This window comes from Rhipicephalus sanguineus, chromosome 10, assembly GCF_013339695.2.
Source record: "Rhipicephalus sanguineus isolate Rsan-2018 chromosome 10, BIME_Rsan_1.4, whole genome shotgun sequence".
In the NCBI taxonomy this organism is placed as follows: Eukaryota; Metazoa; Arthropoda; class Arachnida; order Ixodida; family Ixodidae; genus Rhipicephalus; species Rhipicephalus sanguineus.
This window is the reverse complement of record NC_051185.1, coordinates 10,082,997-10,099,852: the sequence shown is the minus strand read 5'-3', so window position 1 is coordinate 10,099,852 and position 16,856 is coordinate 10,082,997. Positions and strand designations below refer to the sequence as shown.

General features: G+C 43.5%; 1 protein-coding gene across 1 annotated transcript; it reads right to left on the bottom strand.

The window, feature by feature from the left end:
* Positions 1-116: 116 nt before the first annotated feature.
* On the bottom strand, positions 117-16,569 carry LOC119407003 (reticulocalbin-2). The gene is made up of 6 exons (XM_037673825.2): positions 16,169-16,569; positions 15,534-15,681; positions 12,984-13,131; positions 10,135-10,251; positions 5,826-6,034; positions 117-544 (listed from the first exon to the last, which is right to left on the bottom strand). Exons 1-6 carry the CDS (start codon positions 16,374-16,376, stop codon positions 373-375), a joined length of 1,002 nt encoding a protein of 333 aa, XP_037529753.1. The 5' UTR covers positions 16,377-16,569; the 3' UTR covers positions 117-372.
* Positions 16,570-16,856: the final 287 nt, after the last annotated feature.

The window sequence follows — 16,856 nt, the reverse complement described above, 5'->3', positions numbered from 1 at the left end:
AGTGAACAGCATGCCTGTGCAGTTGACTAGAGTTTTGATGATTTTTGTAGGCAGCGTTGCTCAAGGACATAACCACAGTTACCAAAATAAAACCAAAATAAAAAGCACAATGCATGAACAGAAGGCATAGAGATTCTTTATTGTATCCTTGGTCTTCAGCTGTTTGTAGAATAATTCACTTTGCCAGAAGCACCCGCAGACATACCTGCCTAACGCACAAACACGACATGACGCAAACTTACACGAGCAAGAACCAAGTTTATATAAAACACGGTTTTCACGAGGGACAGCCACGCCCGGAGTTGCTTCAGTCTGTATCCATAAACTCACAGGAAGACACACGCACACGATACACAAAATGATGACGTGACCCTATAGCTCATCACTGAATCGGCTGGTGTTGTGTAGATGCTCGCCATAGTCGGTCGCCTCACTCCCAACAAAGAGTTCATGGTGGTCAACAATCTCTTGTATGGAAAGCTTGCCATCGTTGTCGGTATCCCCGTTGGCTATGAGATGTTCTGCTTCTTGTTCGGCAATCTCACTGAAAATAAACAAAAGAATGTTGAGAAAAAACTAGCATTACCGTTTAGGTGCAGAATTTCTATGGCCCATCGTAACGTACAAAACCTAAAAGAAGAAAAATTGTGGCACTACCAAGTTTGCTGTGTCACAAAACCAGACAATAAATTAAAATTTGAGACAGCAGCGATGCAAATATTCAGAGGAAGCAGTAGACTTATGTAATGTGAACTGTGCAAAATATTTCTAGAATATTGTTAAAAGCAAGGGTGACAGAGCTACATTGTCAATTATTCAATCAGGAAAACCTGTTCTCCAATATATCTATACATGTTTTTACATTTAAAATGCCAGGCTGAACCTCTGATTTGACAATTGCATCATTTTCTGTCTTTTATCTTTCCTTGGCCCACAGTAACCTGTCACACCACTGTCAACACTGTTATATAAACAATAATCTAAAGCAGTTACTAAACTCATTTGCTACTAATAACATTACATTTTGAACTTTTACCCAAACGCTGAACATATATGTATGTCCTCTTTCTCGGCATTGACATTTTCCTTGGAATACTTTATGATGGGCAAGGGTCAAGAGTGAAAAACATACAAAATCATGCATAAAAACTCAAAGCTGATAAGGAAATGGGGCGGCAAAAAGCGAGGTCAGAAAAGAGCGCCTTTTCCGTCCACACTGCTTTTTCCTACCCTGTTTCTTGCTCAATGACTCTGTGTGATGCACTAACTAAGAACAGTCAGCGCTTCTGAAATACAAGAAAAACAAATGGCGAAGCTTGCATTAGTCGCGCAAGGCTTGAAACAGTGAAGCTGGACGATTCTGAAGTCTAATATGGTTGCTTGTAGGTTGTTGCTAGGCTGTAGCTAGGTGACGCTAGGTTGTTTCTAGGTTGCTTCTCAGTGGAGAGAGGTTCGAGTTAGACCACAGAAAGTCACGGAGACGACACAAATGTCCAAACTCCAGAGACAAACTTTCACTGAAACAGCTTTCACACCTCCCATAGATCTACGGGCACGTCATCGTTCACATAGGGCTTCCATTGCTTCAGGGTCTTCTTGCAGCTGCCGTTGCCTTTCCCGTTCCCTGGTATTCTCTCGTTGTACGTACCATAGAGTTTCCTGATATACTTACTAGAGGGAACTCTGGCGCTAGTGTCTATGGGAGCCTGCAACGCATGGTGCTTCAGCCAGCATGGGAATGATGGGTAGTACACGGATTTGTCTAAACTTTGTACTTTCGGCTCCGTTTGGCTAGGCGTCACCTGTATCCGCTTTGTCGCAAGACAAAGTTCAGCAAACGTTCAGCAGTTCCACTTCACCACTTAACCTTTTTAGGCTCACCGATTCAAATCTGATCACGAAGTTCACAACGATTCATTCTTTCATCCGAAAGGAAACCAATACACAGCAACTAAACAAAGCCACAAGTGCGTTCGAAGCCCGCAAGTACGAAGACTAGGCAAATCCGTGTACTACCCATCATTCCCATGGTGGCTGAACGATCGCAGCGCCAGAGTCCCCTCTAGTTAATTTCAGGAAACTCTATGGTACGTACCGCTGAAGCACTCCGCACAGATGCTTCAGCAAAGCTGAAACGTGCAGCCACGGTGTTTATCAGTGGGCTAATTCTGACGGTTTATTAAAGCTTTTCACAATTAGTGGTTACGTCTGTCTAAAAATCTTAATTGGTGTTTGCTGCTCGTCTGTTGCCTTCTTCATTTTTAGTGGACCAGCAGTGAGTAGTGGGATTTGCCCGATTTCTGTGGCATACACCTGTTCATGATGATGATAGCTTTTTGTACACACTTGTACACACCAAAGTTTTTATGGCCAGCTTAAACACCTTTGCTATTAAAATAAACATTGGATCAAAGGGAGAAGCCTGGATGTCCTGACTTCCTTTTAAAATTACATGCGCAATTCCAGACATTACAAACTAATGAGTTCTTCCCTGTTGTTACTAGTCTTTTGAGCAGGAGAGACGAGAAAGGTTTGATGACTGTTGGAGAGAACCACATTAGATACAGGTCTTTCACTGTTAAAGAGCAAGAGGCATACTGTGACATATTTTGGTTTGATTTGTATATAGCGAGAGAGTAAACGGTGGATATAGTGTCCTTTGTGGCAGAGAGTTGCGTATTTGCTGTCCAAATATGCCTGCAGAAATCTGTGGTGTCGGGGCTTACAAATTGTAAGGCAGCCGGTTGGAATGCCAATGTTCCTTTAGGCAAGAAATGTGGAGTTAAATATGATCGCCGGGACACAAAGTTATGAACTATTATTGAGTGTACATGCAGGCACTCATTATCATCATTCACCACGTGAGAATCGATTAAAACTGATAATAACAAGCTAATCATCTAGACAGCCACCAACCATGCCCGAAGTGTGCCCAGTGCTGGTTAAGCTTAGTGTTCAGCAGGGATTCAAACCTCTTCAAGAAGTTTCATGTGTTGCCAACTATGTCCCTGACATCTGCACTCAACGAAAGTAGCGAAGTAGGCAGAAAATTTTTTTTTTGGGGGGGGGGGGGGGCACCACCTTGATCTGAAGTGAGGGACAGGCAGGCTCATGTGGTCGAGTGTCATTTTGGGCTCTATATGCACTGGCAAAAAAAGCTTTTTTTTTGGCCCCCCCCCGGCTACGCAACTGGAGGAATGTGGTGGCAATGACAGTTGCAAACTCAGCATGTTCTACATTTATGTTTTAAAGGGCCTTTTGCCAAGTCTGGCTGTTCTGAGCTGAGAAGCACAATGCTTAACATTGCGCACTCACGATCGTGTCTGCCAGGAGTTACACTGCTATGTGCCGCAGAAGGAGCTCAAATTTCAAACTGAACGTTGTCTGCCCTTCTCCTTGTGGGTGCCGCGCTCCAAAATTGGGCGATGAAGTACAACACTAAGTATGTTACGTACATAAAGGTGCCGCGCCGCGCACAAAAGAGAGTCTCGATGTCCTCCTTGCCAGCCACACGGAGCAGTGTGCGAGGATAGCGCAGCCTAAACAACTCCAGAAAAGAAAGAAGGCACACCTCCCCCATGCGTCATGACATGTGTGTCACATGATCCTTCGGCTTTGGTACGGGAGAACACGGAAGGAGTTTGGCTTGCAAAGGCTAGGTAGTGCAAGTGGCAATAGTGCGAAGCTCACCTCCTCACATCATGTGGCACACCGCTTCAAAATATATTTTATCTCTGCTTGAGATTAACCAATTTGATAAATTATTTTCGTAGAATGCTCTCTATTGCGCACGTAACAATTTCCAGAGCAAAACTAAAATTTGCTATGTGCCCTAGAGAGGGACCCTTTGAAGCACAAAGACATGATGCGTGCATCGACTACTTTATCTGTAGCGACAGCATGAGAATGGACGAGATATGGGCAGCAATTTTGTAGTGATGGCTTCCTCTCAATCCAATGCTGCTATCTCCACTATTCACACTTGAGTGATCCCATAAGGTGGGCGAAGCATCACTATGACCACTTACAAAACAAGAAAAGGCAAAAATAAACAGCATAATAAACTATCATTATCCCCACCAGTTCATTCTTGTCCACTGCAGCATGAAGGCCCTCCCCTATCATCTACAATTTACCCTGTTTTGTGCGAGACGATTCCGTTTTATGCCTGCAAATTTTTCAATTTCACCATCGCATCTATCCTGGCTTCCCATCCATGAAAGCCATTCCATCTCTTCAAATGGCCACCATTTACGTCTGACACATTTTGTGCCAAAATTGTGTAGATGGATTGTTTAGGCCATATGTAAGCAATCAAGTACAAGTGCTTGGAAAGGTGTTGACGAATGTCGGCCATTTTACTAGATGACTGCTTTCAAAAATACTTTCCTTTTTGCAATATATGTTGGGCGACTAGCACTGAATGCGTCAGGCGATAGGCCCGTCTCAATGTGACAGGTGAGTGTGTTCCCATAAGTGTGATAAGATAAGACCGCATGCTTGGCACTATGTTAAGAGTGCCTTCATTTCTGGATGCGAATTCATTTTTATTTGCTGGCCACGCAAAATTTACCTCATCTTTGAAAGTTACAATCCGTGTTATATGCTACACCTATTTCTTGTAAACAAGGTTTTTTGATTTTTTGGCAATTTCGGTATTTAAGATTCTTTGACAGTTCCCTTCGAGTTCGATTTATCGATTGGCAACTGTTTCATGACAAGGAATTGGTCTGAATGCAATATAGTATCAACACAAGAGCGATGGTGGCATTAGGACAGGGACTGCATAATGGAAGGCTGAGAAGCACACAACAGATCCAGCTTCAAGATTTTTGGTGCTGCAGCACTAATAATATATACAGTAGACTCTTGTTAAACGGAACCTGAAGGGAGCATGAAATTTTGTTTTGTTTAACAGGAGTTCGATTTGCTGACAAGTGAACAGGGGTTCAGAAGTCAAGTATGAGACCAATCATATTAGAAGAAGTTGTTCCACTTAAAGGGGCACTAAAGGCAAATATTAAGTCGACGTTGATTGTTGAAATAGCGGTCCAGAAACCTCATAGAGCTACTTCTATGCCAAGGAAGTGCTTATTTGGAAATAAAATCATGTTTTAGTGGTTCGCATCGCGTTAATGCACTTCAAATTACCCGCCTGAAAGTGGTCTTCCTGACGTCACTGTTGCCGTGCCCAACGTTACCCGCCTTTACTGCGCGGCGGTGTGCACTGGCGGCATGCACCATTTGGGCATCCGGCAACATCACATGCATGCGGCATTTTGTCGAACTTTCTGTCAGAGCGACTTTCACGAGCTTGCAAAACACACGCGGCAGTATGCGATACCGAAACTACCACTGAGACGCGACTGCATGAGCGAAGCCGGGCGCTGGACGAAGCGCAGTTTGGCGAAAACGGAACCTTTGAACCACGCGTGGTGTTCCCCACGGCAACGCCAAAGAGGTTCTTTTTTCCACGAATCAAACAGAAACGAACAAGCAGCATTTTGTTACGTCACTCGATGCACGGAAGGTTCTTTTTTTATTGCACCTAGTTTGATAACTAGTGGTCGGACGCTCTCACGTCATCGGGATCATTTCCAAAATGTCCCACTCCTGGTGCACGTCATGTGATACATTTAGCTTAATTTTTCGGTAAGCAGGTCACTGCTGTTGATAATATTGCCATTTTAGATGTTGTCATACACTGAGCTTTCACTCTGACATAAATAGTTATTTGCCTTTAGTGTCCCTTTAAGCAGCAGTTTCATTTAACAGATTTCCGCTTATGGAGAGTCTACTGTAGAGAGAAAAATAACCGTGATTACTCATTTCCTGGTAGCAGCCAGTTGAGAGTTTCCTCTTTGTCGAGCTTTCTGTCCCCGTTCTTGTCGTAGTCCACTTCGAAGCGCTCCTTTTCTGCTATGTACTGCTCATTGCTGAGAGGCTTGTCCGGGTCCTCTGTCGTGAACTCTTCAAGGCTCAGGTAGCCGTCCTTGTTCACATCCTTGCGTTTCATTGTCTCTTCATACAATGTCTGGGGAAAGAGGAACGTGCTGTCAATGTGACCCAAGCAGCAGAACCGACAGAACATGCGAACTGGCTATTACATTGCATACTACCGTAAAATTCCGAGCAAGCGCCCCCTACAATGTCGCTTCTAAATTTAAATTTCCGTGCCATTTCAGAAAAGTGCCCCCCCCCCCCTCCTTGTTCTGCATCCTGATCATGCGCTGCATTCGGGTAACATTGACCTGCTTGAATCCAATACAATCCTGCTTAAGAGCCCAGTCCCTAAGCGCATGTGCCTGGGATTTAATTTTTTTCTTCTTTCCCACATAATGATCATACCCCAAACTTGACACACGACACACATGTCGATTTTCAGGTACTCTCGAGCAGAAGCGTGGCCTTTGAGATCCGCATTTGCAATTAGAAGATGGTATCTATGACATATTCTAGATTATGGCGAACATAGAAAAAGAGGGCCGTCAAGATCTGCCTGTTTTTCAGAGCTGTTGTAGTGGCACGGGCTCATCATCGAAGGTGCTTCCATGCCATGCTTGCCACTGTCTGATTGTGTTGCCTTCGTGTTTTGTTTGTTTGGGAGTCGTCATTGCGATGCGTCACACCACAAAATAGAGCCAGAAGATTTTTGAAAAAATTCATGTACACTTTGTTTATTTCTGGCGAGAAAACTCAGCTGCAACCATCTTGAACTTTGGTGCCATTCCGGGAAAGCACCCCCTCCACTTTGGCAGAAATTTCGACTTGATGAAGGGGGGGGGGGGTGCTAGCTCGGAATTTTACAGCAGCTTTTTTTAACAGGCTTATAGTAAAAATCTCTTGCATAATGCAACAAATTCTTTTTTTTTCTTTACATGGGTGTTCTTTGAAAGTACGCTTAGGTTATGTCTCCATGTATTGCTGTCACTAAATGTCACCAATGCCTCTGGTTACTTCCAGTGCCTCACTATGCATATTGTTGCCATGATACGCAAATTTTATAGAGTGTTTATAGGTTTGTTTGCAACACATGAGTCTTATGCCAAAAAATATAATACAGTAAAAGCTCATTAATTCGACACTCGTTAATTTGGAAATTCAGATAATTCAGACGGCTCTATTGGTCCCGGCCAAAGTGCATGTTAATCTATGGGATCAAACCTTCGTTAATTTGTCGGAATTTGGCTCCGCACCGCTTAATTCAGACCAATGCTGACTGCTGCCGCGACACAAAAGTGTGATAAAGCAGCGCTGGCACCACTGGAGTGAAACTGAAACTTGAGTGGCATCGCCATCGCCATCAACTAGTGGGGCCGATCGCAACGTCACCGAACGTCGGAGTCTTCTTTCTTCGCTCCACTATAGCATGACTATAGTGCCTAGAATATTCTAGGCACTATAGCTCCACTGCACCCCCGACGCCATTTTCCCTTGTGTTGTCGTGTCGGCAACGCAAGGGAAAGTGGGAAACACAAGGGAAAAACACTCCTCAGCAAGTCGTCGCCAAGTGTTTTTGGCACAGCGGTTTTCTGAGGCCCAAGCATGCGGCAGTAGCTGACGATGGCATCGACGAGGTGTCAGCCAAGTCCACCGACGATGAATGCTCGACCTTCGATGCTGTGACCCTTCAGGACTACATCGCGATTGATGATTGTGTCGCCACAACTGGTCTCCTGACCCACCAAGAAATTATTAATGATGTCACGGGCGCCCAGGAAGACCACGATTCTGACGAAGAGTCATGCGAGGAGATGCAGCCGTAACCTCATCGCACCTCACGGGAAGTCTCGGAGGCACTTTTGATATTAGAGGACGTTTGCCTGAGCACTTCCGACAGTTTTCATGCTGTTGGCCATTTGGAAGTGTTAAGAAAAATTGTAATGTCAGCCGGAATCTGCACGAAAACGCAGATGACCATTACAAAATACTTCAGCAAATAAAAGTATGCTTCTCCAACTTGATTTTAATGTTGCTTTTCCTGTTAATTCGTTAATTCGGCATTCGGTTAATTCAGACATTTTTCCCGGTCCCGTGAAATCCGAATTAACGAGCTTTTACTGTACAACAAAATAAATTCAGCTTTTGTGATTAGTTTCAACTCGCTAACAACACATTTCACTAGTGAAATGATCCAAGCAGCAGAACCGACAGAACATGCAAAGTGGCTATTATGTTGCATACTACCGTGAAATTCCGAGCAAGTGCCCCCTCGAATTTCACTCCTAATTTCAAATTTCCGTGCCGTTCTGGAAAAGTGTCCCTCAGCTATGAGGCCAAGCACTCATGGCTGTGATGCATTGAAACCATTGCCTCTGAGATAAGGTTGCATTTTACAAAAGGGAGACAACAGTGCATTACTATTTCAAAGGCCGCAGGAAACCAGAGCACATGTAGAGGTTTGGAAAGGTATTACGGAAAGCACTTGATAATACAGAAATGCCTGTGCACAATTTCCAAACAAGCTATGCTACAAGTGGCATGCCAACTCACAGTTCACACGTTTGTGTTCCAGCTTTTGTATTTTACGTGCCACAGGTCTGCATCACATGAAAGTAATAGATGGGTTTGCTTCATACCTCTGCGTTTTTGGTCGTCTCTAAGCTTGTAAGCTTAGATCTGGTGGCACACACGCATAAGGCATGCTCTGTGTGTTTCGTATGTGTAAGTGCACAGCTACGAGCCTCCCTTTTTGGGCAAAGCTTCTATGAGTGAAGATTTTGGCGGCAGCTCGGTTCCCGAAAAAACCCGGCAGCGGCAGGAGTACACAAATTCGGCCCACGAAGGCGCGCCAATCGTGTGCACCGTTTTCCAATATGTGCCGTATGCACCGTTTTCCAATAATCGATGCTTCCTTGATCCTGGCCTTGTTGCCGACTATGGCAATCTCATCTTTTATTGAGGTCACCTGTCATCTCACACTGCCACATTTCAGTGTTGCATTTCATTGTTTCACACATGACTTATTGTTGCCTGCAGTAACAGAAGTGTTGCGGTAGGGGAAGGACTTTAATATGCATAGTGAGTTAGTGTCCTACAACGCTCATTGCAGGACACCGACTTAAAGGGACACTAAAGAGCAAAACGATTTTTCTCGCATTAGTAAAGTAGTCTTCCACGATACCAAAAACACCAAGCTTTCTGCGTGAAGACGCTTAATAAGCGAGAAAACCTGCAAAAAGAAAATACAGGTGGCGACGCCACCTTGGAATTCCCGCACCATTTGCCGTGACGTCACATATTTTTGACGGCGCCTGCTTGGGCCTACGTAGTTCCTAATCAGCTAAATCAAAGTACATTGTCCTCTGAGGGGGCCAGAGACTTGACATAACGAGTTTGTGGAAATTTCGTCGAGTCAGTGGCGCCAAAATACGTTAAATGCTCTTTGAAGTCTTTTACGTCACGAATTACAAAGTTCGGCACGAAATTTAAAAATGAAACTTTGAATTTGGTTTTCTCCTCTAATGAACCTATGGTGGTGAAATAAACTACTACACAAGAGTCCTCCAAGCACACTTTATCAATCTAAACCAATTCATTGTTTCTCTTTAGTGTCCCTTTAAGGAAGTTGATACAGAGTTTAGAGCCGGCCAATGCACAATGACACATGTTGCATGACATCAGAAGACTGCAGTGCCCTACCAGTGCGCTCACAAAACCACTGATAATACAAGTAATTGGCTCGTATCGTAACAGTAGAATAAATTGAGACATGCGTGCATATTTTCCTTTCTTTTCAAAAATGCTTTGCTTTTTGCAATGGCTTGTCCTGTGGAAACCCATCACACAGTAACTGTAAGGGCCGATAACACTGATAATTAAGTACTAATCGTTGTAATGGTGCACGTACGGCTACTCTTTTATATAACAAACCGAAAGATGGCACAATATATTTCTTCACATTATGCTCATGGCCAAATAATGGCAAAGCCGGTGTGGCGATCCTGACGTGAAAGTGCAAATCATGCGTGCAAGTGCATGAGATTTTATTGAGAGCACCCACTTAAATGTGTTCCGCACGATAAAATGCTCTAACAGCGCAGATTTAGACATCTGCTGTGCTAGGAAAATCCCGTAAAACAGGATAAAAAGTTAGAGACAATGAGCAAAAAAAGGCGCAAGTGATTCAGTTACCTCCTGCATTTCTGGGAACTCCGATGGATGGGAGAACTTGGGAAATTCATCCTTGTCTAGCACGCCATCTCCATTTACATCTGCTGCTTTGAAATAACGATCATCTTCTTCGAGCAGCTGAAACAGAAGAGGTATTCTTCATCAATAGTGTCACGTGATCGTGATGGTGAAGAGGGTGGCAGTCGACTGTTAAACACTAAACTCTCTATTAGACGAACTTGTGCCCAGGAAACGAAAAGTCAAAGTGCAAAGAATACACGCTGTACACTGATAGCGGCGATCCCAATTGTCGAGCATCGGTAATCTGCTTGTCTGTGAAATGTGGCGGCTTTTATACATGCCTTATCGAACGTTGTATCATTATCGCTGGTGCTCGTGTTAGCTTTATAATAAACATGGCAAACTTGTGCCTTGCGCGTAATCTTAAAAGAACAGTCTGAAACAATTGCGACATTGCGACTTTCTTTTTGTGGGTGAACCCCAATCAAAATGAAAGAAATAAGCGTGCATGGCAATATTGTCTTCCAAATGCAATGCCTTAAAGGGTGAAAGGCAATGAAATTTAGCTTTGACTAAAGTGGCTATAAATGAGTAGTACATACTCATTTATATTGCTCCAGTATATAGTATACATATATACAGTACTATATAACACAGTGCTTCAGTAGTATGTACTACTGAAGCAACCTTAGCCAAGTTAGAGGGCCGGTGAATCGTTATTTTCTTATCAGAAGTCCTGAGCAAGACAGCATATGCACCTAGTTAGAAGATATGATGCAAGTCTTTCACAGAGATTTTTCACTGCGTTGTGGGCGTTACCTTTTCACTAACCAGCAATGGAAGCATTTCTTTTTTTTTTTTTACAATTCTAGGCTATTTTTTTACATTTTTGTGACACATCCGCTCATGTTTCAAACAAAAAAAAATTTGCGCAGAGGCTCCTCCATATTTACACTATCTGTACGTCTTGAAAAGGAGTAAACAATTACTTGCTTTTATGAACATTTTTCTCCTGTTCACTCTCTTCCACATAACTAATTTTCCATATCTGTATACCTGTATCTGGCTGCTCTATATTTACACTGCCTATTCTACTGTCTCTACGCACATGTAACCTGCGTGTGGGCAACCTTTCCAAGTTTGTTACCGCTTTGTCAAGACGTAGCCTTAGCCATAATGAATAATGTGATGCCTGCAATAACGAGAAGGTGAGGGTGCCCAAACTCACTGACAGTGAAGCTTGTTTCAACAGTCGTTACTGAGCACAAAATCATTCAGCGTTACTCAGCGTAAAATCCTGCAGCAAAGCACAAACAATACACACTTGCTTCTGGCTTCTTCTTACAGAATGAACGAGACTTGACAGAGACTGGCTTGGGTTTTGTAATACTGTTATATGCTCTAAGTTCTGAAATTAAAGGGCCACCACATAAGCAGAGTTAGTGAAGCAACTTTCGCAGTTGTTCCAGATGTTGGAAAAGCGATAAGATAATTCAACTAGAAAGGGTATTCACGCAGCTGCTACACTTAAAAAAAAAAGAATAACGGCTGCGCTACGAAAGAGGAAAAAAAGAACAAATAAAAGAAGTGGGGTATTGTTTGCAGCTTTCTGTTGGAACTGGGACAAGGTGCGAAACGTGCCTCAATGCGGAGATAACACAACACAATGGGAAAACTTTGAAAAGGCACACGACTGACACGTACAGGGCTACGTGGCTCATTGTCAACTCAAAAGCTGGCTTGAATGCCAGACACCCTGCAAGCGCTTGTTCCTGTCCTGCCTTTGTTTCGCTTAACGCCTTGATCAATGCATCAGTAAATGCCAGAAAAATAAAAGCACTTGCATGTTGAGGTGTTCAAATAGTGAAATGTTCTAGTGAAATTAAATGCTACAAACATTTCAGAAATATTGCCTTCACATTGATTACTGAGTATTTCCTCAATTCAAACAAACATTAAATGATGTAGTTTTCATGGTGTCTCCTGGGAAAACAGACGTTATATTTATACTATTTTGTATACATATTTAAAAAGTACCCTATATTATATAGTATTTGGCACATGTATGTAAAAGTGTACAGGATGGAACACTACCGAACTGAGCTTGTAAATAACCACTTCTTTCTGCTATTTGGTGCACCATAATGACGATCATAATGAAACAAGAGAACAGCACATTACCACGGGTATTGATGTAGTCAGAGGAGGGTTGCTGGGTTCAACCCTCCTACCCCGCAATTTTTACACTGTATGTGTATATATATACACACACCAACATACATAAAGTATGGTTGAACACCCCCCCCCCCCCCACACACACACACACTGAAAGACTAATTTCTGGCTATGCTACTGACAGAGACAGCTGAGATATTTTTTTAGGTTTACCCAGAGCACAGCAGCTTGTTTGCCCAGAGCACAAAAGCTGCTGTGAGGTACATACCATGCATTTTATTAATGATGACTCATCTTTACAAGCAGTGGCAAACTTTGAACATCAAATACTGCAAGAATGTATTATCTTTATAACAGATTCAGTGACTTTGGAGTAGGTGATTTTGCGTGCTTTAGAAACTTCTCAGCATAACCTTTTTTGGAAGCAAGTGACCCTGTGCAGGTTTCATCTCAACTTCCCACTCATAGGAAACCTCTCGCAATCCCTTGCCATCGTAGTGCGATGTTTTTGCCACCAGCTTTCCTGAATGATGGTCCATTTTTCATATGCTCTTTTTTCTGCCATATAAGATGCCTGTGCAACTGCAAACACATGACGTTGCTGTCGCTGCATTGACAAGAACCTATCTGCCACTGCTTTCAACGGCAAAAAGAAAAAGAAGTGGGTTACATACCCTCAAGTCGTTATCTTCACTGTCACTGTCCGAGATCTTCTGCGGTGATCCAAAGGCTTCGCTCACATGCTCATCCCATGTAACCTTTCCATCACCATTCTTGTCTTCGTCTTCAAACCTCTCAGCGGCCTCCTCTTGTGTAAGCAACCTTTAGAGAGCATGAACACAGATGCAGAGTCATAAAAGAAGCTTGGAAATAGTTGCAGGCATTTACAGGACTGTTAGCTGCAGACTAAAGGCAAGATGATTAAAAAATAATACATTACTAAAACCGTGGAAATCTCCAGGTGCCTGCTACATAATTACTCATTGAAGTCATTAGTGCACTGGCAGCAAGGAACACTTGCAGCTAGTTAGCTACCAATACGCAGCCAGGGGAGTAGGGAAATCATGTTGAAGACGTTCAGATTATAACTATTGTTTAGAAAAAAAAAAAAAGGAAGAGAGAAATCATTTTCTTTTGATTCAATAACTGTTCTTGTTTGCATATTGAAGTAGCAAAACGAATTCCGGGGTTTTCAATGCCAAAAGCAAGGTACAATTATGAGGCATGCTGCAGCAGGAGACGGAATAATTCTGACCACCTCTGGTTTTTAACATGCACCTCAATCTTAAGTACGTGGGCATTTTCGGACTTTGCCTTGGTATTTGCCCGCTGTGGCCATAGAGCAATGCCATAGTAGCTAAACGGCCACCATGGCACACTCCACATCAATGTTTTATTGCGATAGCAATTATATGGACAGTCTCGGCTGGATTTTGCCGTCGCCATCGCCGTCATGCAACGTATATGTATAAGTATGTATATATATATAAAAGCCCCAAAGAAAAATAAGTCAGAAAAATGCGTCCGAAGCGCGGAATCGAACCAGGGACCTCTTGCTCCGCAGCGAGTGGCGCTAACCACCACGCCACGGAACGCAGGTCCTCCACGTAGCTAACGGCGAGCGTTATATACACACCCTTTACCGCTGAACGGACTCAGAGACGGCCGGCGCTTATAAGCGTTTCTTCATTACCAGCGAGATGGCGCTAGCAGCGCGACGGGCGCATTTAAAAGTCGTCGGCGAGCTCGCTTGCTCGCTTCTTATATTTGCGCAGGGGGAACCTTGGCCTTCCGCTGTCTGCTCGCGCGGTTTTCTCTTGGTGAGGGATAGAGGGATGTTTCAAGCTTTCACCGTGATGTCCGCGCTCATGTTACGAAGCGTACGAAAGTCACTCGAGCTCAAGAGACGCCGCTAAACGAACAAACAGAAGATGAGCGCGAACTATCAAGTGTCACAGCTCGACACTTGAAGCACGCTAGTTTCCTTCACTGCTTCGGCCGCCTTTGCAACAGGAGCGCTGTTCAAACTGAGAGTATCCATTGGCGAGCCTCACTTCGTATAGCATTAGTTTCTTGTTATCGCATTCATTGCTTCGCCCTTGCGGCGAAACTGTGATTTTTTAATTTGACAAGGAAATTAAGAGATTTAAAATTCTTGAACACAGAGTGTCACTAGAGGCAAGGTTTTGACAAGCGGTCTTGTCTTCTTTAAGGCTGCTACAGTTGCAGCCTTGAACAAGACCGTTTCGACAAGACCGCTTGTCGAAATGTTGGCTCCAGCGACACCCCGTGCACAAGAATTTTTCATCTCTTCAAGCTTCCATCCTCCCCTGAACTTCTTTCTTACAAGGAAATTAAAGGGTTTCATAATGGCAGGCTCCTAACTAATCTTGGTTAAGACCCTGAGAATCCTCAGCTTCTACCCCAGCAGAGTGTGGTTCCCATGTGTGGGAGTTGCCTGCAAAGAGTGATATCATAGTAATCTGTAATAATATCAAAAGGTCTTCAATGGTTCATTGATTGAGAACCAATGCTTTACGATGCACATATTGCATTAAGATGGACTGCTAATTCCTTTTAACACAAATCTGTGCAAACACATTTTTCTTCTGTTGGCATGCTTTCAGTGAAATCATATGGCCTTCCCTTGAAGCACTGAATGCTGGGCGAGTTTGTATTCCATAACTTCGAAGCACACGTCGCATTTGCCTTCTCATGTTGTAAGTTTTGCATGATGCTTTGTACACATCGTTTCCACTGTATTTGATAGTGAATTTTGGATGCATCCATATTTTTTTTATTTCCATGGCTTTTCAAGCTAGGTTGAGGGTACCTTCAAGGAAGTATAGAAGCACATGACGGTACGTGTCATCTATCTTTCTATTCTTTTTTGTTAATATCTGTACTACCGTTCTCCAAAACTACGGGCAAAGACCAATGCTTTGTACCAACTTTCATAGAGCATCCATCCTTAGAAAGCACAGCGTATACACTTACGACAACGAAACGCACGGCACTCAGCATCCGAAATCTGAGTGATGCTAAATTTCTCATCTAGACAGAAAAAAAAAAACACGTGAAGGGTTCAGTTCATTATGGTCTGATCACATAGGTGCATCAGAGCGCAAATTTCTTCCAAATGCTTGCGGAATTCAAATCTATGGTTGCAAATCTATAGTGTTTCTCACAGCCTAATTTCAGCACGTGCGATGGCCGACACTTACTTGAAAGAGCGTAGTATCCAGTCAATGAGCTCAAGCCTGTCAACAAATCCATCTTTATCCTTGTCCATTTTGATTGCCAACTCTTTTAACCTGGCCTTAGCTTCCTCAGGGGGCAACTGGTCAAACTCTTCAGCCGCATCCCTGCTGCCTGAAATGACAATCGAAAACAGGTTCAGCTTTATATATATATATATATATATATATATATATATATATATATATATATATATATATATATATATATATATATATATATATATATATATGAACACACACACACACACACACACACACACACACACACACACACACACACACACACACACACACACACTGCTTCCCGTAATACCGGCGTTGAGCGGGCACTTTCGATCGCGATCTAACCCCGATCTGGCAATACGCCAATCGCGATGAAGAAACGAAGGATTGTGAGGCACTTGTAAAGAAAGCAAGGCAAGAAATGACTACCGATTTCGAGAATTTCTGACAGCCATCGCGAAAAAAATATGATTAGACTCTCAAATGAATGTTAATAGCCGTAGCAATCGAGCAATGTTCGAGTATTGAGGCAGTACATCGTTGCGTAATGTTATGTTCTTCCGAAGAACGAATTTGGCCGAAGAAGTGAAGCTTACCGAGGATTGCTTCGTGATCAAAGCTCGTGTCGTGCTGCTCGGAAGCGAGGTGCTTTTGGCCCCTGGATCCGACTGCACCGTCTTGCGCACGTTCTTTGTTGAGTTCATTGTGGTGACTGTGACCGTGGCACGAAACGTCGAATACAATCAACAAAACCTGGAACACTGCCACCCATACTAAACCGGTCGGTAACTCACGAGGGCCCATCGCAGTTCAATCGTCCACCGATACTTTCGAGCACAGATTGCGAACAATCAAGTTCCTTCAGGCGATGACTACGTCCTGCCTCTGGCCAGCTTCTACTTCTTTCACTACGGACCGTAAAGACACGACGAAGTGCCGTAACAAAACAACAGCACAGGCATCCACTAACGATACCGCTAGCCAGACAACGGTGCGCTAGACCGCGCGCTTCCGTGAAACGACTGACGCGACCCGCTCCGTCTGTAAAACACGCCAATTTTTTTTTGTATAGCCTCCGAGAGTTGTGTGCAGAGACTTAGATCTTGAAGGTCACAACCGTTTCCAGTTTCGATGTTCATGCTGAGCCATTCCCTGAGCATGGTGACTGCTTGTCACTGTGCCCACGCACTGCATGTGCATGCACAGACAGCCCTGCATGTGAGCAAATCTGGGCAGATAACGGACGGAAAAACGATAATTTACTTTTATATTTTTGCTTACCTG

Coding starts and splice junctions, on each gene's coding strand:
- LOC119407003 (XM_037673825.2), bottom strand. CDS start 16,376: ATGGGCCCTCGTGAGTTACCGACCGGTTTAGTATGGGTGGCAGTGTTC. Junction 13,132..15,533: donor TGGATACTACGCTCTTTCAA/GTAAGTGTCGGC, acceptor TGCTCTCTAAAG/GTTGCTTACACAAGAGGAGG. Junction 6,035..10,134: donor AGTTCCCAGAAATGCAGGAG/GTAACTGAATCA, acceptor CTCTTTCCCCAG/ACATTGTATGAAGAGACAAT.